At 31.0% G+C, this 25,803-nt stretch overlaps 3 protein-coding genes across 5 annotated transcripts; 2 read left to right on the forward strand and 1 right to left on the reverse strand.

The window, feature by feature from the left end:
* Positions 1 to 2,925: 2,925 nt before the first annotated feature.
* LOC137837807 (leucine-rich repeat receptor-like protein kinase PXC1) lies at positions 2,926 to 5,596 on the reverse strand. Its single transcript, XM_068646943.1, has 3 exons — positions 4,529 to 5,596; positions 3,940 to 4,329; positions 2,926 to 3,855 (listed from the first exon to the last, which is right to left on the reverse strand). The coding sequence occupies exons 1-3, from the start codon at positions 5,391 to 5,393 to the stop codon at positions 3,257 to 3,259; spliced, it is 1,854 nt and encodes a 617-aa protein (XP_068503044.1). The 5' UTR covers positions 5,394 to 5,596; the 3' UTR covers positions 2,926 to 3,256.
* Positions 5,597 to 8,417: 2,821 nt separating this feature from the next.
* LOC137837808 (uncharacterized) lies at positions 8,418 to 15,365 on the forward strand. 2 transcript variants are annotated; one of them, XM_068646945.2, is made up of 5 exons: positions 8,418 to 8,588; positions 9,592 to 9,751; positions 10,998 to 11,382; positions 13,068 to 13,708; positions 14,509 to 15,365. In XM_068646945.2, exons 1-5 carry the CDS (start codon positions 8,507 to 8,509, stop codon positions 14,621 to 14,623), a joined length of 1,383 nt encoding a protein of 460 aa, XP_068503046.2. In that variant the 5' UTR covers positions 8,418 to 8,506; the 3' UTR covers positions 14,624 to 15,365. The 2 variants fall into 2 exon arrangements, with proteins under 2 accessions (XP_068503046.2, XP_068503045.2); XM_068646944.2 differs by having other exon boundaries at positions 8,420 to 8,588; positions 9,589 to 9,751.
* Positions 15,366 to 19,265: 3,900 nt separating this feature from the next.
* Positions 19,266 to 24,199, forward strand: LOC137837809 (Cytochrome P450 superfamily protein). 2 transcript variants are annotated; one of them, XM_068646946.2, is made up of 10 exons: positions 19,266 to 19,424; positions 20,261 to 20,530; positions 21,008 to 21,332; positions 21,421 to 21,570; positions 21,871 to 22,110; positions 22,259 to 22,342; positions 22,477 to 22,555; positions 22,891 to 23,012; positions 23,117 to 23,244; positions 23,903 to 24,199. In XM_068646946.2, exons 2-10 carry the CDS (start codon positions 20,298 to 20,300, stop codon positions 24,003 to 24,005), a joined length of 1,464 nt encoding a protein of 487 aa, XP_068503047.1. In that variant the 5' UTR covers positions 19,266 to 19,424; positions 20,261 to 20,297; the 3' UTR covers positions 24,006 to 24,199. The 2 variants fall into 2 exon arrangements, with proteins under 2 accessions (XP_068503047.1, XP_068503048.1); XM_068646947.2 differs by having other exon boundaries at positions 19,283 to 19,424; positions 20,248 to 20,530.
* Positions 24,200 to 25,803: the final 1,604 nt, after the last annotated feature.

The raw sequence follows: 25,803 nt of genomic DNA on the forward strand, positions 1-25,803 counted from the left end.
TAATTCTTTTTATCATTTTCTTTACAATATAATGTAAATATGAATTCTCTATATATAATATAATTTAAAATACATCTAATTCAATCTATAAATATGATTTTTTTATTATGAAATAAAAAATGTGAATAAATAATACATATATATATATATATATATAATTTTTTTTATTTAATTAATAGAATGAAAAACTAATTTAAAAATTCAATGATATCTATTTTCTAATTTTTTTATTGTAATACTTTTAGTTTCTCGTGATCACTGGTCAAAATGGATTTATTCAAAGAAATAATACAATGGAGCGAAGAAGAATACGCGACATTGGGTAGATCATATAAAGAGGTCATTAGTGGTGGAATGAGTTATCAGTCATAAGAGAATAATCATAATATAATGATAATGTGCATTGTCAATTGATCATGTAATGCTCTTTAATTGATGAGGTGGTCGACAAATTTTAACCACTTTTGATCAATAACATTGCAGTAGAACCCTTAGCCAACATTAGAGGTCATAGAATGTTTTGCGCTCATAGTCAAATTGACACAACACACACTCGAACACATGTTTCTATGATAAGCTGCCCACTCGAAGGTCTCCAAAGAATAAATAAATGAACTCAAAAAGCCTGGTAAAGGGATGTGTCATCATGTGTCAGACCATCCAATTGCACTCGCACATCACCAACAACACAAATATGATAGACAACTATATATCGTGTTGCCCGCAGGTGTACCTCGTATATGAGATTAATATCTTTTTTTCCATATCGGGGAAGTGCTCCTAAATTCATGCTTGGGTAATTCAAATAAAAAAAATTATACATTATTTAATGTAACATTATGGAATGTAACATATTATTAGTATTTCTTTGTATGGTTTCATTTAGGTCAGATTCTCATAAGTATTTTTCAGTTAAATTCAAGAATAGTTAATGAGAAAAAATTCAAGTTTTAAGCACAACATACAAGAATCAAGTTCATGGATAAAAATTCAAACTTTTCAGAATAAGATCCAAGAATCAAGTTCATGAATAAAAAATAAGCTTTAAGCACAAAATACAATAATCAAGTTCACGAATAAAAATTCAAGCTTTTAAGTATAAAATGACAATATCAATATCAAAGAAAAACAAAATATCATATATCAATATTAGCAGGATTTATCAGAGTTTGAAAAAAATTACATTTAATCCCAAAAGAAAGAAATGAATTAGTCACTCATGGTGTTCATTATATGCACCAAAGCAAAAGAAAGAGATAAAAAACGTTTCTCCTTTACAACGGCTTCCCAGGGTTTCCTCCCTCCCCTTTAGCTCTGTCTTACGTCCTTATTTAACCTAATTGGGCTTGGATTAAGTGACATCTTGCTCAAGTGAGGCGAAAATTGAATGTCCAATTCTTCTCTTTTCTAACTCTTCTCTATTTATAATATATCATCCGGCTTCATCTCTCCTTAAATTCCTAAAAATAACAGAAAATTGGGAATAAATAGTTATGTTAATCTCATAACTCCAAAATATATTATCAAATTCTAACTTTTCAAATTAGGATTGAGTCATAACTTAATAAACAATTAAAATCAATAAATGTCTAACTTTTTGCATGAAATTTCACTAAATAATGACACTTATCAATGTGAGCGCCACAACACCGTCTCATCTTAGCCTTCCTACGACCTTCCTCAACCCCTAGCAACTAGACCAAAACAATCACAACTCCACTCTACTCTAACGAAATGTATGTAGGGAATTGTCATTTAGGTCAGATTCTCATAAATACTTTCTAGATAAATCTAAGAAACAAACTCAAAAGTTTATTTATAAGATAGAATCTAGCATTAAGCCCAAAATGAAAATATCAATATCGAGTAGAAACAAAGTATTGTATGTACATATCACCAAAATACATTTAAGTTGAATAGATTACATTTATCAAAGAAGTTAACTACTCATGGTAGCCATTACAAACATCAAGATTGGATGAATTGCAAAAGAAAAGATACAAAGAGCTTCTTCTTCTCTTTAGAGCTTCAAGGTTTTAAAAAGTTCCTTTTTTCTTCATTTGTTTCTGTTGTAAACCCTGTTCGTCATTTGGATTAATGACTTTTCGCTTGATTCTAACCAATTTTCGCTCAAACTAGAAGAATGTTTATCCTGAAGACAAATTTTCTCGCTCAAGCGAGTTGTGTCTCACTTAAATGAGGATATGCTAAAAAACACCCACTCTTTGAAAAATTCTCGCTTAAGCGAGCCAATTTTTGCCTAAGCGAGATGATTATAGCTTGAGCAAGTACTAATCTTGCTTGAGAAGAGTTATGGCTTGAGAAATTTAGCATCAAAACTCTTCTTTTCTATCTTCTAATGTACATGCATATTCCAATCCTTTCTTTTCTCACTCCTTAATTACCTGAAATTTATACAAAATTAGGATTAAATAACTTCATTTGTTTCATAAAGATTGTGATCTTAATCAACAATTAAAATCCAAAAGTGACCAATTTTTTTAATGTAAGTTTACTAATTATTGGCACTCATAAATTAAAAATTGTCATTTTCTCTTCAAACTCAAATGCTTGCTTGCTTGCTTGATTATGATGATTCTCTCAAATGAATCTATCTAATGGAGAGAATAGAATAATCATACTCTCATTCAATAAACAGATCAACTAAACTGTGATATTCTGCAAAATCTGGACGTAGCTGAAGCAAAAGGGCAAAAAAAATAGTACATCTAGAAAGGTGATCTCAAGTAATTTTGAGTAACTGATATTTTATATCCCAAAACAGTGAGTAAAAATATTACTTTCCTTCTGATGGGTACATGTTACTATTCAACACAGATTCTTTTTCTATCAGATTCTTATTATTAATTAAAATGGATTGAAAATACAAAATCATAAATAAAACTCACTAAGTAAGAAACATGATAACAAAAATTTTAATTTTTAATAAATTCCATCTAATTTAAAAATATGTGTCTTTTTACAAAGTTTTTTTGTTGTCTTCTAAAGTAAAATCATAAAAAAAGCAAAGGACATAATAATTTCTCAATATCAGAGAGATTTTATCTCTTCTTAATATCAGAGAGATTTTATCTCTTCTCAATATCAGAGAGATTTTATCTCTTCTTGGGAAAAATGTTCTCCCACATATTTTTATATGCAATTGTTAAGCCATTTCTGACTTTATGTGTCTTTCAAATGAATTGAGTGTTCAGATTAGTACAATCACTTTCTTGAGATGCACTGGACTTAAACTTTAGTCATTCTCCTTTGGCATTTGCTCTATCTCTTCTATCCTCTTCAATACTACACTCATTTTAGGCCTCTCCTCTGGTGTCATATCTGTACACTCTAGAGCTAACTCTGTTAGCTTTAGCATTGCATCATGCCCTTCTTTTTCTGCAAGTATTTCTAAGTCCAATATATCTGTGGACCAATCATTGTTCACCACAGTTCTTACCCAATCTGAGAGATCATTGGTTGTTTCTTCAATATCACCTATGATATGGCCAGGGATTTTGCCAGTTACAATCTCTAGCACAATGATGCCAAAGCAATAGACATCAGCATTGTGTGTCAGCTTCTTCCCTTGAACAAATTCTGGTGACCTCCTTATGGCTAGTTTTTCAGCATTCTGTTTGGCTGAGTGTAGTGGCAAGAAACCATAGTCTGTGAGCTTGGAATGGTACCCTTTACTATCTTGATGGATTAGGACATTGGATGACTTGAGGTTGGCATGAGGGACCTTTTGAGAAGGCAAGGATTGATGAAGGAAAAGAAGACCCTTTGCTATGTCTTTGATAATAGAAAGTCTTGTGGTCCAATCAAGTGGCATTCTTCCAACTCCTCTACCCTCTAGCACCAGCAGATTATGAATGTTAGTGTATGAACTTTTAAGTTAGTTATTTTGTGTTAAGGAAGGAAAGAATCAAAACTAACCATGTAGGAGTTCAAACAAAGTGCCATCAGAAGTAAATTCATATATGACCAACTTTTGCTCCTCTGAATGATAAAAGGAGATTATTTCTACTATATTTTCATGCTTCATCTGTCCTAGCAATTGTATCTGCTGGATAAATTCCTTCTTGCTCAGTTCATTCATGTGGTTTAGTCTCTTCACTGCAACAACAGTTCCAGTTTCAAGTGTTGCTTTGTACGTAATACCCAAGTTCCCTCTCCCTAGAATTTCTGCTGATGCCCTTAATAAATCATCCAAGTCAAAAACTGGCAGTTTCTTGTTAGAAAATTCCAATCTGCCTAATCTTTCAGAAACATCACTGCCCCCACCATAAGCCACCATCTTCTTTGCCCAATCCCCAAAAACATGCCCTATATTAAAAAATTCAACACATTTAGAAATCCTGAATCAGCATGAGATTGCATTTTAGTATAGGAAATTCTAAATTTACTATATGAATTCTTTCATATTTTTTTTTTTATCTTAGAAAGTTTACACAAATAGCATTGCAATAAGCTGTTAACAAAGTGAATGGTGGAATTGGATTGGCATGCATAAGATATATCTTACCATCTGAATCGTTTCTTCTTACTTCTTTTCCTCTTCTTTTACGAAACAAGAAAGCAGTAATAGTGATCAGAGAAAGAAGAATCAGTGCAGCTGCAGCACCAATCACAGCAACAGTCCATGCTTGAAACCTCTTATTTGGCTTCACTGCTGGGATTGGAGGCATAGCAAAAGGAGGTGGAGCAGAAAATGGTGCTGGAGATGGGGCAGGAGGTTCAATAGGACATAACTTATCCAATGGATCTCCACAGAGATCTGAATTATTGCCATATGAACTCTCTGGGAACCTTAGCAGCACAGAAGTTTGAGGAATAGGCCCTGACAGATAATTATATGACACATTGAAACTGGTCAATGATGGTTGATCAAAGGGTGGAATTTGACCATGTAAGTAATTCTCTTGCAGCTCCAACTCTTGTAGTCTGGTAAGTTCAACATACTCCAGAGGAATTGACCCTGAGAAACGATTGAATGATAAAAGGGCTTGTTCCAAAAACACCAAATTCTTGAGGCTTGGCAATGGTCCAAAAAGTGCATTATTTCTGAAGTCAAGTTGGCTCAAGAGAGTTATGTTTTGAAGGAATGTGGGAGGTAAATAGCCACTGAGGTTAACTCCTTCAAGAACAATATGAACAACATGCCAATTTGAGCAAGTGATACCAATCCATCTACTCAGATTTTCTATACAAGGAGGACCTGTCCAATTCCCATGCAAATTCACAGATGAATTCAAAGAATCCCTTATGAGCATCAAACCATCTCTTTCTTCTGGGAAGAATTCCTCAATTTCAATGCACAACACCATGTTGGATTTGAATGACACAAACAAGACCACATACAAAAGCCTTATGGTTAAGGCCAAGCTCATGATGGTGGAAGAAACTGCACCAAACAACTTGACATGGATTTTTGAACCAAACAGGTATTGTTTGCCGAGTGAATACTATCATATCCTCTTTTTGTCTCCAATGATTTCACAGTTTGACGAAGTTGACAAAGTAAAGTTGTGCTATGTTGCCGAACATCATGTTGGACAGAAACGATCAGAACAAGGTTTTGCAATTTCTCTGTGAACATTATTATATTACATCAATATATAATATACTAATTATAGTTACATAAGATGACAGCTTTCATATACATGATCTTGCATGATGCAGTGTTCCAGATTTTTATTTGGTGACTGAATTGTTCATGTTTAACAAGTGTTGGTTGATGCAAATACAGTGGCATCGTGGCAAGCAAAAAATGCCAATTATCTTTTTTTTATTCAATTTATAAATAAGTTTTCATGTATTAACCAATTTTGGTTATTAAAGAATACATTAAACTAATTAAAAGTGAATTATTTCATTAATTCCTGCTAATAAAAAAGTAAATTATTTTATTGTGTTTATTTTTTGTTACATTATGTGCAAGTTTGGTCTTACGCATAAACAAAATTGTGATTATCCGTTGAGAAAAAAACAACAAGAAAAAAAGGTTTCGTGGAAGATAAAGTAAAACACTGATTATTCGCCGTCGATTCGTGGCTACGCATGTTCGTATTTATTAATTAATTTGATTATGCTTCAAATCAATAATTTTATGGATTGAAACATGTTAATTATTTTTTCATTTGTTTTGGTGGACCTACTGTGAATAATAATTGTGTATGAATATTTATAATGAATTTTTTAATCTTGGAGAACCTTTTAGACTTTGAGGTTTGTTGTTTAGATTTGTTTTTTTCAATGTCAATTGTTGCGTCTCTATCATTTCTAGAGGATAAAATTCTTGAGAGGTAGTGTGAGTAAGAGAGCATTCTCTTCAAACATTATATATGCATTGAGATTAGTGGTTAAATTAGAATTATTTTATACTAATTCATCATCATACATGATATTAGAAATACTCAATAGGCTCAATCTATGTTAACCTAAATTTCACTTATATAATGTTAGGATAGACTCAATAGCATACAAATCCAATCTGTGTTAACCTAAATCTCACATATATAAATAAGTGAGATATTCGGAAAATAAGAAGGGAATGGAAGAATTTAGTAAAACCTAGTTTAGTAGTCTTAGTATTTTGTAAGCTTAACCATAGTTAATCATAGTAGATAACAATAGTGTTGTATTCAGAACGCATTCATATTCTCTGCCGACACCCTCTCTGTCGACACCCTCATCAACAATGCATCAAGATAACTCTGTACTTATACAAAAATCTAAATGTTCTGTATTTTCTATCTCTTTCGCTTCCACTTGCTTTACAATAATGAAATGCAGTAAAAGAAATAAAAATGAGAAACATTAACAATTATCTATTATATATATATATATATATATTTTCAAGAATAAAATTAAACTATTATTTAAAGTTATGACCAAATAAAGACAAAGATTGATATTCAAAACCGATTCAATGTTTTATTTGATTAATTATTTTCAAATAAATATAATACCCGTCTCTCAAAACAATTTTTTTCAAATTTAATATTAATTTTTTTTAGTTTTAAATTTAAATAATTATAAAATAATGAAATAGGAATAAATTTGTGTACAATCAAAAACCAGTTATAATGGAAAATTTCTTTTATATATAAGTATAGATAGGTATAGATATAGGTATAGATTATAACAATAATCAAATTGTATATATCATTTATAATTTTTTCAATTTTAAAAAATTACAAATTTTATTTATTATTTTCTTACTTACATAGTCTTATTAAGATTAAAAAAAAGTAAGATGAAGTATTATGATCTCTAAGTATTATAATTTATTTGATTTTTATACGAAAAATAAAAATGGGATTACAACATGAAATAAATAAAAAAGTAACAAAAAGACCTGATGGTAGTGGAAGAAGAAAAGAAAAAAAAAAGAAAAAAAAAAGGAAGAAAGAAAGAAGTTGCTTGAGAGCCACAAATTTTTAGTAAGCTGAAAAGTTAAATAATATATATATATATATATATATATATATAATTTTATTTTGCAAAATACTTATACATTTAAAAATCATTTTTTAATTTTTGTTTTGCAGATACTTACATATTGAAAAAACAGTTTTTAAAACAAATCTATAATATCATTCTTAAAATCATTGAAAAGAGGAATATTTTTATATATAGATATAATATATTCATATTTATTAAAATAAATTATAATTTATACTTTTAATATAAATATGCAAATAATAATATTTTATTCAATTTTAAATATTAATTTACATACAATTTGTCTTTTAATCGGATTATTGGCACACATCTTAAGTATTTATATTTGATCCAAATTCTCTAAATTTTAAGAAAAATTTATGTAATTTAACCATTAATATTTATAAAACTAAATTTTAAATTTATTAATTTTATAAAAAAAGAAATTACATTAATAAAAGTAAAATTAATAATTAATTATATCCACTAAATAATGATTACAAACTGATATAAATATATAACAATAATAATTCTTTTAAAATTCAAAACGATAATAATAATAAAATATAAAATAATTTTTTTAACTGAATTATACTCATCAAATCACGTTTCAATTCAAAAAAGTTTATTTCACTTATTCTTATCACGTTTCAATTCAAAAGTTTTATTTTACTTATTCTTTTCAAACAAATATTTGTTTGTACGAATCAAACAATTTCTTTCAATTCTAATATTAACTATTATTTTAATTTTAAATCAAAGTAATTATAAAATAGAAACAAATGTGTATATATAAAAAAAAGTTATTATAACGGAAAATTTAGTTTATATATAAGTATAGGTATAGATTATTCTAAAAATCATTTTAAGATGTTTTTTAATTACTAATTTACGATAACTTTTAATGTGAAAAACATTTTTTTTTTTAAAAAAATGACATTAAACTAAAGAACATTTATTAATTGAATGTAATTAATTTTGTTTCTGCGCATTTGGATTTTGAACGAAGTAACCTGCAAAACCCTAAACCCTCTTTCTCCACCAACACATACATGAGATGAGGAAGAAGCTTCTGATCGCCACCACAAAAGGCTTCTCCTTCCGCTCCAATCGCAATATCGCTTCCAAACCCAATCACTGTAACTTTCTTCCCTCTCATTTTCTTCTCCTGTTTCATTTTTATCTATGTTCTAATACCCTTTTCTGTTGTTGTTGTTCTTTTTTTTTTCTCAAATCACAACTATTATGGTTTTTGTATTCTTTAGAACTAAGTTTTTTTATGGTTGACAGAAATGAAACTGAGTTCATTAATCAATAGCAATATTTTAGAAACTGTTTAATGAGTTTAGGCTTGGTGCCATGTTAAGTTTAATCTGGCTAGAAATTGAATTAGAATGGGGGATTGGGTCAATGGCATTATGACATTGTCGTGTTCTTCTCATTTCTGTTAAGGTCTATGTTTTTTTTTGCGTTTGTCTTGTTTTGGAAAAATAGTTGGGGAGGTTAAATGATGATGATCTTAAAGCTAGAGGAATAGTTTGTAGACTGTTTTAAAGAAAGAGGAGTAGCTTGTGATTTTGTGTTGTTGTTACAAAGAAGGCTGTTGAATGACTTTTAGTTTCGCGAAGTTGTCAAAAGAGTAGAGGTATAATAAAAAAATACTTGGTGGGAGTTTTCAAGGGAGATCTCACGGTAAATAATAATCTTGAAGCTTTAGTTTGACAAATGGCGGTGTATGATCCATGTTGCAGACCTTAGATAGTGAATAGGACTCTATTGTTGCACGTGTGAGATTGATTCTGTCTTAGTGGTGGGAGGTTTGGGAAGTTTGCATGAGGTTGTAGGTTCACATCTCGTTACTGCCATTGTATAACTCTTCATTGTTACTTTTGGGGAACTGGGAACACTTTTCTTGATACTTACTGTAATTTTATTACCTTTTCTGTTCAACGCTTTGGCGTTATTTGATGCATATCAATGTGAGTGGTTTTTGACGTTTTTGAGGTTCTAGTTGTAAGTGTTGATTACTGTTTCCAATGCCTTTCTTTGGAACTGTGGTTGTAATGCATTACCAACTATTTGAGATATTGATTCTGTTGTTGAATAACGTGATCATATAACTCCTGTGTTGTTTGACAGCAGTATCCTTTGAAGTATGCTATTCTGTCGATCCGTTTAAAGTCCAGTGGCATAGATGGTCACATGCTGCTACTGTCCCTTATGAGGCACCGGATGCCCAGAAAGGCCAAAAAAGGGTTCCAAGAGATAAAAGGAGAGATATGGTGGAGCTTTTTGTGAACAAGTATTTCTTGGTTTCTTTTAAAGCTGAAGCTTTATTTAACATTTTATGAGGTTTCCTGCACTATGTTTCATCCTGCCATGTTGGTGTTTCGATTATTCAAGGATTCTCACATCACAGATACCTGACCTTTTCAGACTATTTTCACATGTAGTTAGAATTAAAATAGTTTGGGATATTGTATTTTGTCCCTCTTTTCTTTCATATTTTTAAATTTTTTTTTATCATAAAAAAATCAATGCATTAAAAGATTCAATCAGTACCAAATCCAATTTTTTGGATTTAAAATTCAATCCAATTAATTGGATATGCATTAGTATTTCTTTGGATTTTAATAGATCTGAAATCAGTGTTCATCCTAAAACATCATTTGGTCAAGAGTTTATTTTATTAGCCTTGGCCTAAGAGTCACTGGCTCGAACACAATTAGGAAGTCATCATCTTGCCTTGACCAAGTGTACAGCTTGACCTTGATCCTGGCGTTGCCCGCAAGAGCTCGACCTTGATATCATTAGTTCGGGCTGGGCTGGGATGTTGTCTGTTCGGCTTTGTCTGGGATGTTTTCGCTTTTACTAATTAGTATATGCTAGTGTTCAGAAGATTATCAACAAAATCCAAATCTGTATTCAAAACCTACTGTTAGGTACCAGGAGACATTCATCCAAGTGGAAGGGATTCAAAAGCAAACGACCCTGCTTCATATTTAAAACAAGAAAAAATTACATTTTTATTGTATGTTAACAAATTATAAGGGGTAATAAAATAGATTATGGGTAGTAGGAATTAAAAAAATGATATATTGAATTTTTCTTGTGCCCATGCTTGATCTAAATGCTTGTTTTTTATTGATCAGTCATCCTTTCTTCTGATCCTTTTGTCTATGGCTCACAGTAGAATCACATGATTGCATATATACTATCTTAGTTCACATTGGAGAATTCTATATATGTACTTATCTCGCACCTTTGTGCTAGTTTTATTCCTTGAGGTGCAACAAAGGGGGTTCTTAGGGACAGGAAAGGAGATAATTTTGTGTCTGTTCTGTTGTGAAAAACTGGATTTTGATAATTTACTTAAAAAGAGAATTTTGTGTGGATATTCTTAGAACATCCCTTATTTTATTCTTGAAGTAATGCCAATATTAGAAACACTGTCATTGTTTATGAATTTTGGTTAACTATTCAATGATTGAACTTCACTTGTTGAACTGTTTCTTATTACTTATTATGAAATAACGTTCTCTCTGTAGGTATAGAGCAGAGAATCAGGGGAAATTCCCTACAATAACAGATGCCCAGAACCAAGTTGGTGGCAGTTTTTATGCTATCCGGGACATCATTCAGGAATTAAAATATAAGTCTAAAACAATTTCTTCACATCATAGTGTGAATGAAATTTTGGTGGAAAAACAATTTGATGAGAGTAAACATCCCACCACCAAATCTGTGAGTGTTTCATCTGGTAATATTGAGATTGCAAAATACAACGCTATCCAAGATGGTTCTCAATCGTTAGATTTGAATGACAAGGAGACTGTGAACACTGGATATGAGCATCATGAAGGAAAGAGAGAGGCACATACATCCATTGGGGAAAGGAGGTTGTTTGAAGAAGTAGAAATCATGGCTATATCAGTAAGCGTTGCATTAAGAACGATTTATTGTTGTTATGAATATATTAAATATAGTAGTTAAGATAAGCCATGCTCCTAGGTCTACTTGATTAGATTATGAATTTTGTTAAGGGTGTGCAAAATATCCAAATTATCAAAGCCACCAAATCACTTCAACTCCGTTTTAATGAATTGGTTTTATCTGGGTTGCAATCTGGATGGATTGGATAAATTTTATTTAAGATTATAATGGATAGGATAAAAAACCATTAGCCCATTTTGTTCCACAAAAAATTTAATTAAAAATCTGATCTTATTAATAAAAATCCAATTCAATCCATCCATTAACAAGTTTTTCATGAATGGATATCCAGTCCATGAAAAACTAATAACTTTTTATATATTTTCAGAAGTTTTCAAAAATAATTTTGTAAACAAATTTAAAAATATATTCTTGAAAACTTTTTAAAAAGGCAAACTCAAGAAAGATTTAACTATGAAAATGCTTGGATAATTCATCCGATAATCATTAATAGAAGGATCCATTGGATCTTGAGAAATAATGGATGAAATAATTAATTTCCATAAAATTAAGTGGATGAATTTGATCTGATCAACCTTTTTATATTTTTTAATGGATAGATTGGATGGATTTACTTGTTGATGGACTGAATGGATGGTAGATAAATGGATTGCTTTGCCACCCCTAGTTTCATGTCCAACTCCAAATTTTGGATTTTAAATTCAATCCAATCAATTGGATATGGATTAGATATTTGTTTGGATTTTAATAAATTGTAGACTGTTCATCCTAAAACATCATTTGGTCAAGAAATCTTTTGATTAGCCTTGGCCAAAGAGTCATTGGCTCAGTCTCGACTAGGGAGTCATTAGCTTGGCCTTGATCAAAGTGTAGTCAGCTTGACCTTGATTGGTTCAGACTTGGCCAAGGCGTTGCCATTTCAGCTTTGGCTGGGGGTGTTGTCGCCTCGTCCTTGCATAGGGAGTCATCTGCTCGGCCACAATTGGGCTTGGCCATGGCATTGTCTGGTTGATCTTAGATGGGGTTTATTTGGCTCAATGTTGTCTACCAGCCACAACTGGGGCATTGTTGGCTCAACCATTATCTACTCAGCTTCAACTGAGGCATTGTAGGGTCAACCTCTGGTGTGGTGTTGTTGGCTTGACCTTAACTGGAGCATCATTAGCTCGACATTGTTTTCTCTTCGACTTGGCTGGGGCATGTTAGCTTGACTAGGGCATAGAATTAAGATTTAAAACCAAATTTTAAATAAAAGTAAATGGTCAGTTTGGTGTAGTGAAAAACATAGAGGGTGACGAATTCATGGATCAATTATGGTAGTAAAATTGTGAATGCATTTTCACTCTTATTTCTAACCCCTTACTAAACTGACCATAAATTTGGAAAGCTTCAGATTTAAAGCCACTGCCATACTGCATAACCTTCATCTTCTACCTGACAACAAAACATGTATTGTGCTTATAAATTGTGCAAAACTTCTTAAATTGCATCTCATTCTTTTTCATGGGGTTTGTCAGTATTTTCACCTTTTTTGATCTGGCTCCTTAAATCTTCACTTTTGTTAATTTTAATTTTAATAACATTGATTGAATATGCTTTTATTATATAAAGAAAATAAGCAGTTTTCTCGTACTACTTATAGTTTATCTTCCTTTTAATGACAGAATAATCATTGCATTGCACCTGAAAGTAATCTTGTGGAAACGTGTTCTAAGGAGCCTTACCCATCAAGTCTGCATATGCCAAATGATATCAAAACAGAGGAAGCTGACCCTAGTTATTTTGATTCTTTTGCACCTGAAAGTCAGCTGCTGCTAGAGGAAAGAGAACATTTTTCTCCTTTGTCTAGTCAAAATGATGGTACTGGTTATGATAGAGCTCGGAGCCGCAAATATGATTTTGTTCATATAGAAAATCATCAAAAGTTGGAGGAAAAATGCATTAAGAAAGCAAATTGTGAGAGTAGGGAGCAACCTGACTTGGAAGACCTGTCTAGAGAACTTCCCCATTCAAGTCTCCAGGTGCCAAATCATTTGAAGGGTAGTGAAGCTCTATCTAGTTCTTCTGATTCCCTAGAAAGACACCCTCTAAAAGAAGAAATAAACCAATTTTCTGCTCCTTTTATTGAGCAATCTGAAAGCAGTTGCAGCGAAGGTCAGAGCCATGATTCTAAGTTTGTTGATATGGAAAACCATTCAGCATTTGAGAAAGCAGGGTATGAGAGAAAAGACAAAGAGGCTGTCGATGGTTCAAAGCATGAAATAGAGCAATCTCAAAGGTCTTCAGAGTTGGATGAGTCCAAACTGTGAGTTCTTTGATATCTTTTTAGATGGATAGCTAATAGAATATTATTATTATTTCCATTACCACTATACGAGCACTAGTTCACCAGTGAATAACATTGGTATGATAAATAATTTGGTAAGGTGAGAGTATACACGTAGTCGAACTTCTAATATTCCATGGGCACTCCTTCTTAGTGTTTGTGCATAAAACTTTGATAAACAAATTTGAAAAATTAAATAGTAGTTTAAGCAATGATGTAGAGAAGCACAAAAGAACAGGCTTGTAGAAAATTTTAAAATTAATGTTTATTCTATACAATAAGCAAATGCACTCTGAAACTTACATTCATCATTTTATATACCAAGGAGAATATTCAGAGAATAATGAAAAGGTGCAACAAAGTTTACATGAGTATCATTTTATGTTAATGAAATAGAAGTCATAAAATTTAAGAAATAAAGTTTCCCTAAAGGAAAAACAAGCCACTTCTATGTGCAAAATACATCTGAGGTAGATTAAAATCATGCACGCATAAAAACTGAAGTATCTGGTCCAGGTGTGGGTACATCTTCGTTGTACATTCATTTATAGATTATTTTGTTTTCTGAGATTTGGAACTTATATGTGTATTCTTCCTGAAATAGGCATTCGTGGATGGTGCATGTGCAAATAACATATATCTGTCTTATGCAATCTTTCCTGCCTTTTCTCTATGTTTCCTTATATTATTCTATTTTTGTCAATTTTCATGTCTATTTTATTTGATGGAAAATTGTATACGATATTAAAGTTGCTTTCATTCTTCTGACAAATATCCAGGGACAGCCCTAATAGCAGGGATAACAATCTTGCAGTCTATTCAGAAAAATCAACTTTTTGGGGAAATGTGAAGTCATTTGCTAATGACATCTTAAATATCTGGAAAAAATTGTGAAGCTTTACGAAAGTGTATAGTGCAACTTGTTAGATAGAATCTCAATCTTACTGTGCAACATAGACAGACGGTATGCATAGGCTTCATGGGCTTCCTAACTCTTTTTGACTAGTCATTACATGTTCCTGCAAATTCTATTCTGCCCTTTTGCTATCCTTCGACATTTCCAGAGGTTTTGCAGCTGATATTCGGCTAATTATAAAGCTGGCTGCTCAATTTAATTGGAAGATAATTTGCGCATGAGTTTCTAGCTCCTCTGCTCCATTGGCCCCCATCTGGGGCGGGATGGGGGATTACTTGTTCCCATTCAATAAATTAGCTTCCCACTGTAAATGAGTCTCACCAAGGAAATGCACGATTTGCAAATTTCTCCCCTACTCAAATTGTGTTTTCATATATGAATTTTAAGAGCAGAATGGAAGGGTGAAAGAAAGCCAAGGTCAGTTTATGATGGCGAGGCGTTTGTGTTTTGGATAGCATTAGATTAGAAGAATAACCAAGTGGTTTTCAAGGACTGCAGTCTCCCCCTCCCCCTCCCAGGCACCAGACTAACAAATTGAAGAAATTGTAAGGGTTTTTGAAATTTTTGTTTTAATTTTCATCATAAATATACTGATTACCCTCCATCCAAAATATGTTTATGTTGTCCAAACTTGCAAAGCATGAGCACCAATTGTGTGCTTAGAAATCGAAACTACGGTAATTTGGAGTTAAATCAAAAATTAAATAGTCTTATCCTTTATATTCCATCTTTGTTCATGTAATTTGCATCCGATTCGAATGTGTAATTTGCATTATCTGAACTATTTTCAAATATGGCCAGATCCGAATGTGATGTAGAACATTTATGTTATAATATGTATTTTTCCTTGGTATCTGACAGAACGACTGGTCAGGTTATAAATGATACATGTAAAGCTATGCATTGTTTTAATATATGATATGACATAATAGGATGTAATATAATATAATTTTTTCCATGCTATCTGGTGGAGCACAACAATTCAGGTTACATGTAAAACTTGGTATTGTTTGATTGGCTCTCTGCCATCCATGTACACAAATGAAACGAAGTGACAGTTAAATGGAAATGAGTTCTGCAACTGTGTTGTATTCATTAATAGCAATGGATATATTTTTTTATGCAAATACTATTTTTTTTTTCGGGAATTGAGCAGGGATAATGTGATATTTCCAGGTCAGGTATATGTTAGAAAGAGATTGTTTCTGCATTGATATGTCTAGTTTGCAACATTACTTTAGAAAGGCAAACATTAATGCACTCACAGGTACCAAATTTAAATTAAATAAATAATTGTAATGAAGACATTTTAGGGTAGTGGAGCATGTGAAAAAGGTTTCATATGGCTTATCTTGGTGCAACATTGACCACTTGCAAGTTGCAGGGCTCCATCTTGTGGATCTTGACGTCACAATGAAGGCCTGCAATGCAAGTTGTATTGTATTTTGTCTCCATAGTTAGTATTTAAGTATGTATCTGTTATCAGTTTCTTTTAAAGTATTCTGTAATATTAAATAAGTAATTTTTTATGCCTTGGGTTGAATTCTGGCCTTGGAGATCATGTAAACAATGATATTTACTTAGTCTAGCAACAAAAAATATTTATGCCCTGCTTGAATTGAATATTGTTATGTTCAGATCATGTAAGATGTTTTGTGGCAAACAAAACTGCGTCAGTGATTTCATCATGTAGCAGAACATTGTTGTATAAAATTTAAGAATGACAGCTCTTGGCTGGTATTGCAAGATAACTATAACTCAAGTAATTTATTTGTATATTCTAACCCTGCAAGATGCTTGTGTGATAAAATAAATGGGGTGGCTTCTGCAAACAAGAAACGCCATTCTCAACTGCTTTAAATAAAAGCATCCTTAATTTAATATCTGATTCTAGAATCTCAGTTTAGTTCATTAACCAACATTTCATATTAGCTCCCCCAAAAACATTGGAATGCTCTTAATGATATTGTGTGACTTTTTGCTGTTGGTAACTACACTGATTATAGTATCGTCCATTTCTTAAACCATGTCAGTGACGTGCTTAGCAAAGTAATGTAATCAAATTGTTGATTAGCATAAATCAGACTATAAGAGAGAGGAGGGTAGAGTTATCAAAATTGGTTGAACAGTTAGAATAATCACTTTAAAAAGAACTGAATCACATTGCTATTTGATTTGATGGGTTAATGAAGCAATATTGTATACTACTTAATGCACAAAGCTTTTTTTTATAATTTGATATATATTTTTTAAATACACTCTGTATTATTAAGTAAAATTGATTGAAAATCACACAATTCTATCGATTGCACTTTCTCAATAAATTTTAATTTAAATTAGAAGTGTGTTAGGAGGACAATTATAGATCATAGTGGACAAATATACATTTTAGATACTAATAAACTAAAAAAGGAATGTGAAAAATATGAGAGATCATATGTAATATACAATGGGCAAGCATGGATACTACTAACAAATAAATTTTCTGACACACCCTTTTAAAAATATTTTTTATTTTTTACTAAAACTTATTAAAGATTACAAATTGAGAAGAGAGATTTAATAAATGACAATCAAGACCCATCAAAGTTTATAATTTTCAATAAATTTTAACTCAAATATTTTCTTTTAGAAATTGTTACCTTGCTGACATTTGTAAACAATAATTCAATCAATACAAAGCCATATTATTTCTCTCAATGTTCTTAAAGATAATGATTTTTTTTTTTACTTTATTGGAGTAATAATTAAATGATTTGAATTGCTAATAATGAAGGTATAAGTTTATCTATAATTATCCTTTGGTTTATTTTTGTATTGTGTTGAAGCAAGGTAGCCTAGTTTGCTGACATAACTGGCATTGTGATGCATGGCTGGCTGTTGCTGGCATTTATTTAGAATAATTGAGTGCACATCAATCACCCAATAACCATTAAACATTTATAATTCTTAAATAATTAAGTGCATAGCTTTAGGGTGGTCATCCCTGGAAAAAGGCCTTAAAATTAGGATTCAAAGCCTTTACTACTTTGACTGCTCCATTTAGTGGCTCCATAATAACCCATTCATTTCCATAATTCTGACCTAAGAAACCCAACTTTCCTCCTACAAATGGATTAGGTGTTTGTATAGATCACAAGGTGAAAAGAGAAAAAAAAAATACAAATACTATGTATATACAATATTTAATTACATTTTCCATATACATTAGTTTTTAAATCCATTAAATAATAATGAAAGAACATACTTATATATATATATATATATATATATATATACATCTTTTGCTAGACATAAAAAATAAATTATAATATTTTCACTAGATAAGTTAAAAAGATCAGATCATTAAAAAAAAAGTAGTTTGTAATTATTTTGTAATTTGTTAAATTGAAATACATGAATGGAATTGTAACAAATGAAAAACTATGTCAATTGGAAGATTGTTTGCTTATATGTCCTATTGTCCTTGTATTGATATTATAAATCCATAAAGGTCTCAAAAGTAAAAGTGTTGGGCAGTGTATAAAGCATAAACTCAATTTTTATTGTCGTTTAGAAAAAAAAAGTTTATATTATAAAGTATACCACTTAATTAAAAATATTTTCTTTTTAAGTTGAACTTCTGCATGACTTATCAAACTGAAACTATGTATTTATCTTTTTTTTTAAATATTCAAACATTAATTACGCCCCCACCTATTTGATGTATATCATGATAGAAAAAGAAACAATTTTTTCATATGACAAAGTCAAGAAAATTAAACAAGAAAGAATTAATCTCCAATTTAGATACTGTGATAGTAATTCTACAAAGCTTCCACATTATTTTCTTAAGTATATATCATTAAAGATTTAGAAGTGAATAAGTTGTTGTTGTGTTAAGCTATTTCACATTATTTTTCATTATAAAAATGACTTATCATAAAACATATATGGAACATCATAGTGTAGTTTGTTGCAAACCATTTTTTGTTTTGCTTGTGGTTTTCAACATTTGAATAAACTTTTGCTAACAATCCTAACATGATGTACATGCAAGAATCTGACAAGCACTTCTTCTTAAGAATAGTGCTCTTTTTTTCTTGAACAGACATCAAAATGTTGTCAGATTCTTGTAAGTATACATTCATTGGAGTCTGAAAATGTATTCTCATCCAAGCACTCTATAAAAACCAGAGAAGATAAAGAAATTGTTGTTTCTCTAATTAGATTTAAATCTGATAGATATGAGAGTAGTGGCTCCTACTTATAGCTACCTACATTAATTGATGGTTGTCAATTATGTGTGTTCATTCTATATGATAGGGAACACACCTATTCAATGTCTTTCATACTATTTATAGTAGCTAGTAATCTATGATTTCTTTTATTTCTTTCACAAAAAGGTGAGTGTTGCGTCACTGGAATGTGGCAAATTGATTAATGCATTGCTGCATAGCGTAAGAAGGGCAAGTCAAACTCTAGCTAACTTTTCTTGATGACAACCTCTGCTAGTTGATCATTATGCTCCTTATTTTGTGCACATCAATTTGAACAGATGAGTTCATGACACTATTAAATGCACACCAAAAGCACTTTTTTGGACCAGTTAAGTGACCCTTTTCCTTATATATTCTAATTAGAAAGTCATCACAACCACAAGACACACCTTCTTCCCTTTCCTCAATGTTTCTGTGTTCTAAGGAACACACAGGAAGTTCTTAAGGTGACTGTTCTTTATGGTAGAGTATGTTAATAAGGAGTTATAAGGTGACTGTTCATCAGCAGCAGAGTTATAAGGTGACTGTTCTTTATGGTAGAGTATGTTAATGTTATGTTACCACTTGGTATCAGAAGTACTATCTCACCTTTTGCTCAAATTTTCATCATCATTTTTTTGTGTTTCTCACACCAGAAAGATTCATAGTATCTATCATTTGGTTGTTAGGATAAGAGGTATTTTTGTGAGATTGTGAAGAGTCAGCAAATCTTATATATAGCAAAAATTTTAGTCTTATGGAGTAGCTGCGTAGTAGACATATGATTATGCTTTAGATTGCATATGGAGACAAAAAAAATGGATTCATATTCTCCAAATAATGCTGCCAGATTGTGATCTTGTGCCCACCTTTTTTATTTAATTTTGGTTGAATGTTTACAAGTTCACACTTGCTTTAATAAAATAGATTCTGGGAATGATTTGTTCATGTAAAATACTAAGTTAAGATGTAGAAATTGTGAATGCGGGCCAAATAGGAGAGTGTGGACTAGGTTGGATTTATATCAAATAATTGTCCAAAAAATCAAAATCAATTGAACTCAACCCTTTTTATGTTTATGTACACTTTTTCTCTGTTCAACTTGGAATTTTATAGTTCTCCAACACAACTTTTTGTTTTATTTAGTTTTCGTTGTATCTTTACATGTTCAAACTTGTTTTAATAAAATAGATTCTGGGAATGATTTATTCATGTAAAATACTAAGTTAACATGGCCTACCAGATCTTCTTAAGTTTGGTCAACTATGCATGTTTGGCCCTCATAAATTCTTCCTTTTCTTCATAAATAGTTCAGATTTGCATTGCCAAATGATTACCATGTCTGGCTCACTATGAATAGTCAGTTTTCTCTTGCAGGTTGACGAGTGATTTCTTTTTCTCTCCATCTTATTCCATGGAGAAAATGAGAGAGAATATTTCAGAATCTTGGCTAGTTATTATCTCAGTGATATTGGTCACGGCTATATTTGCAAAAGTAATTCAGTTCAAGTTAAGGAAGGAAGATAAAAGCAAATGCAGATTACCACCAGGAAGGAGAGGGTGGCCTTTGATTGGAGACAGCATCAATTGGTACAATGCTGTTGCAAGTTCTCATCCTCCTCAGTTTGTTGAAGAAATGGTGAAGAGGTATTTACTGCCAATTGGCCACCACAACAAAAGTGCTACATATTCTAGCTTTTGAAATAGTTGAGTTTGGTTGATGTGTTAGATAAGAATTTTAACAGGTTAACTTCTCAATTTTTAAGAGCTGATTAATCCAATCATAGACCCTTTGAAAGGACTAGCTTAGATGCAATTCTTTTGGTACTATTAGTATTGTTTTGTAATAAAATTGGATTTTTATCTTGATCATCAAGGTAATGAAGGCCTACATTAAATGTTAACATAGGTTGCTGATATAAAATTCTGATAGGAAAACAATAGAAAAATACCTATGTGTATAAGCTTTGTTCTGTATGAAAAATGCTCTGAAGAGGGTCATTCTTTAGAAATCACTTAGTTTAAGAATTAAGTTGTTCTTAAGGGAATATTTTACAAAAGCTCAAAATTCAGTTACATGGTTTGTGAAACCAATCTGACAGATGGAACCTTCATTTGTCATAGGTACGATAAGATATTTTCATGCAGCCTATTTGGCAAATGGGCAGTGGTGTCAGCAGATCCAAGCTTCAACCGCTTTGTAATGCAAAATGAAGGAAGATTATTCATTTCCAGCTACCCAAAATCTTTCAGAGATTTGGTTGGAAAAAATGGTGTGATCACAGTGCAAGGAGAGCAACAAAGGAAACTACATGGAATTGCCTCCAACATGATGCGTCTGGAGAAGCTTAAGTTCCATTTCTTGAATGATATCCAAAAGGTCATGCTCCAAACTTTGGGCAATTTTAACAACAACCAAGTCATTCTTCTGCAAGATGTTTGTAGGAAAGTAAGTAATTTCAACTAATGATGCGTTTTACCATTACTATTTAGTTTCAGTGGCTCATTTTCTACTATATCTACATGATTTACTTCAGGTGGCTATACATTTAATGGTTAATCAGCTATTGGGGGTTTCAAGTGAGTCTCAAGTCAGTGAATTGGCTCAGTTGTTTTCTGACTTTGTTGATGGTTGTTTATCCATTCCTATCAACATCCCTGGCTATGCATACCACACTGCTATGAAGGTACAACAATTAAATTTCTAAAATCATACTTACATACATACAAAAAATACAGAGTGAATATTGTCATTCTCATTATCACTTCCTTCGATGAGTGAACTCAAGAACCATCTTAAATGTAGTAAAGAAACATGAAAAACTAATTTTTAACTTCCCAATCTTACATTAGTATTCAAATTTATCACAGGACACCCTCTTCTTTCCTTTTATGATTGTTATTATAGAGCACAATTCTAAGACTAATATGATTAGATGAGATTATCAAGTAAAATGGTATTGAAGTTTACATTGTTTTGGTATCAGGCAAGGGAGAATATCATAAGCAAGATAAACAAGATCATTGAGGAACACAGACAAAATGGTGCTCCCATGGAAGGTAATGGTGTACTTGGAAGATTACTAGAGGAAGAAAGCTTGCCAGATGATGCTGTTGCAGACTTCATTATCAATCTTCTCTTTGCGGGAAATGAAACAACCACCAAAACAATGCTCTTTGCAGTCTATTTCCTTACTCAATGTCCTAGAGCCATGAAGCAGTTGCTGGTATGTAACACAACTATTTTTGAAATTTTTTTCCTGAAAATTTATTTGGTACATATAATATAACTGTCCTTAGGTGATTTCTAGAGCTTAATACTTAAACTGAAGAAGAATTTGTCTAATAATTCTTACAAAATTTTCCCTTGGACAGGATGAACATGGTTCACTGAGGAGTAATTCTGGAGATGAATTGCTTACATGGCAGGATTATAAAGCAATGCCATTCACTCAATGTGTAAGTGAGATTAGATTTTCACTGTTTCATAAATTTTAAATTCCATTTGTTTAGAGTATATTTAATTTTTTTTATATTCAATAATAGAAAATAGGGAGTTATTTAAGTTTTCATGTTCTTGTCTTCACAAACAGGTTATTGATGAAACACTGAGACTTGGGGGCATTGCAATTTGGTTAATGAGAGAAGCAAAAGAAGACGTTCAATACCAAGGTACAAAATTTTGAGTATGTGTAAATATGATAAGCAAAGTTAGTCTAAAAATAGTTTTTCTATTACATTTTACATCCAATGATATATATTCACACTTTATTGTTCATCAGTTAAATTTCATTCTCTCAATCTCAATGATCAAAGCAAAAGCAATCAATAATAGTCTGTCAAAACATAACTAGATACAAGAGTAGAACTCCTTTGTATTGATAGCAACATACCAATTAGATTCTAAACTTTTTTTGCTGATAATTGATTAAAATAACTGAGCATTGATACATTTTAGTACCCTTGCAGCCAATTTATCTAACACAAACTTCTCTGGTTTTGAGCAGATTTTGTTATTCCCAAAGGGTGCTTTGTGGTTCCATTTCTTTCAGCAGTCCATTTAGATGAGAAAGTATACAGTGGAGCTCTAAACTTCAATCCTTGGAGATGGATGGAACATGAAAATGAGGTTAGTTTCTCATACCATTTTGATGCATTCTTGATTTAATTAAGTACTTTATAGTTCTTTATTTTTTATTTCATTTGTTCTTAATTTTTATGGTCTGAATGCAGGAAAAGAGAAACTGGAGAAGTAGTCCATTCTATGCACCATTTGGAGGAGGTGCCAGATTCTGTCCAGGAGCAGAACTGGCACGCCTTCAAATTGCTCTTTTTCTTCATTACTTTGTCACTACATACAGGTACCCCTCCCAAACTCACTAGACATTGTGGCCTAAAAGATTCACAAATTTCACTAAAAGAATCACAGAGAATGATAATCACAACACATCTTTCTACTATTGATAATGATTCTCACTTATAGTTCTATAAATTTAGAATATTTTTAGCTACTGTTAGAATGTACTAAAAGATCTAAGTATTAGTACATATGTCTCATTGTTTTGGTAATGCTTCTCTTTCAAACTAGCAGAATCTATGATTTTCAACCACTATATCAGTTTTATACAATAATAATAAAGAATGTGTTAAGAGAGTAGTCAATGAGCTTTCTTATTCTACAATTTAAGTGCCATAGTTTTGAGGTTTATCATAGGTTAACAAACCTAACTGTAAACCTAATTGTAGTGTCATGGACCGAGTCCGATAACTGTAGTGTCATGGACCGAGTCCGATAACTGTAGTGTCATGGACCGAGCCGATTACGGTATAAGTAGAACATTTTACCATGAAATAAAGCATATCAATGTAGTTAAGAGGAACTTATGATTGAAGGAGACGGATAACAATTTAGCTAGAAATCCCTATATTTCTAGCAAACTTAATGCTATAACTGAGATGGTCTTTCTTCTTGACTAGAACACTAACAATAGCTGATTGATTGAATGTTTTCATGAACAGATGGACACAAATGAAGGAAGATAGGATGTCCTTCTTTCCCTCTGCTCGTTTGGTGAATGGTTTTGAAATCTGCCTAACAAGAAGACATAATGAGACAGATTAAAAGATGTCACCAAGATCACCTCAAAATCAAACCTAGTTCTTCACTATTTTTCAGTAATTGTTTTCTCTGGCTATTGTTTTTGCTGAGTACTCTCTCAGTTCTCCAACAACAACAGTAATGTTTCAGAGTTCAAATTCTGCAGTCACTTGCCATGTATAAAATATCAATGTAAATTATATTTTTATACTGTAACATGTAATTACTCATAAAAGGTAGCATAGCATACACCAATTCAGTTTAGGTGTGTTTATTTATTTATTATTTTTACCAAAGTCTAATGTTCATTATTTTTTGTGCAATCAAAAGTGCCTTTATTGTTTTATCAATGAGTTAGATTATTATTTTAGTATGAATGAAATTAAAAAATATCAAAATAAATGTTTGAAATTGAAATCCGTTAACTATACTAGTCTTTGTCATTAATTTTTAAAGACTATAATGATATTAGGTTCTAAAATTTAAGAATAAATTATACGCATAAAAAATTAAATTAAATAAATTTATATTTTAAAGACTTATTTTGCATTTTATTAATTTGAAGGACTAATATAAAATAGTATTTCACAATTGCTAAGACTATAGTGAGATTTTACTCTTTTTTTCATGTGATACATTGACTTAATCCTTGATTTTTCAAATATTGATCATGAACAGTTAGGATTGAAAGGTATAATCGAAAGCGTCTACCGAAAAGTATAATCGAAAGGGTTAGAAGAAAAATATAAATATAAAATATTAGGAATAAATATATGTTATTACTATAGCAAGGTTCAGCTTAATAAGGTCCAAATAGGTGTGTTTAAAATAATGTGGGTGCAAAATGAAAGCCCAAAAAGGTTATAAGTTCAATAAGAAGATGATATAAATAGGACATGAATCTAAGAGGTAAGTAGAGTGAATTTGATCGGATAATGATATAAACTATTTCTGACTTTGACATCCGAGCGCCTTGCAGGTACACACAATCCCGAGAGTCTGATAAGAGAAGATAACATACTTAGCTTGAAGATAGTTTTTAGCCTTTTTTTAAATTATGAAATTTCGTTTTAATTTTGGAATTTTTTAAAAATAATTCTTTTTTTTAATATATAAATAAATAGGTTTTCTTTTCTATATAGTATTACACAATTTTAATTAACTAATATTTTCAAAAATAGTTTTTAAATAATTGATAAAAATTTAAATTTATATTAATGAGTATAAAAGTTAATAATCCATATTATTGATGTTAGTAAAAGTTATTCAAATAACTAAATTTAATTATTTATTTTATGTCTTTAAATATATAACATAATTGTTTATAAAACTACACAATAAAATATAATTTCACCATTTCATCAAACTTATTGGTTTTAATTTGACTCGGCAGGATTAAATTTTTTATTTTAGTCATTTAACAATTTGTATAAAGTAAATTAATTCTTTCATCAGTTTTTTTATGTCAACTACGCTCTTTTTAGTTAACGTAATAAATTATTATTTATCAAGGTATTGTACACTCTATTAGGTGTTACCAAATTAAGGAGATGTCGTAAAAGAAAAACCATTTATTCTAATAAAAGTGTTCTGGAATATTAAAATTAAAACATTTTAAATTTATTGATGAAATAATATGATTTTATTTATTTATTTGGTTTTAAGTATCTTTTATTAGGGATGTGAAATGAACTCATAACTTTCCTTATCTTTTGAGAAAAATACATCTATGAATATTTATGTCCAATAAATACAAAATATTTTCTATTATTGATGATAAATAAAAATAAGTTTATTTTTCATTCGAATCCTTTTAAACACT

This window comes from Phaseolus vulgaris, chromosome 4, assembly GCF_051622355.1.
Source record: "Phaseolus vulgaris cultivar YP4 chromosome 4, ASM5162235v1, whole genome shotgun sequence".
Taxonomy (NCBI): Eukaryota; Viridiplantae; Streptophyta; class Magnoliopsida; order Fabales; family Fabaceae; genus Phaseolus; species Phaseolus vulgaris.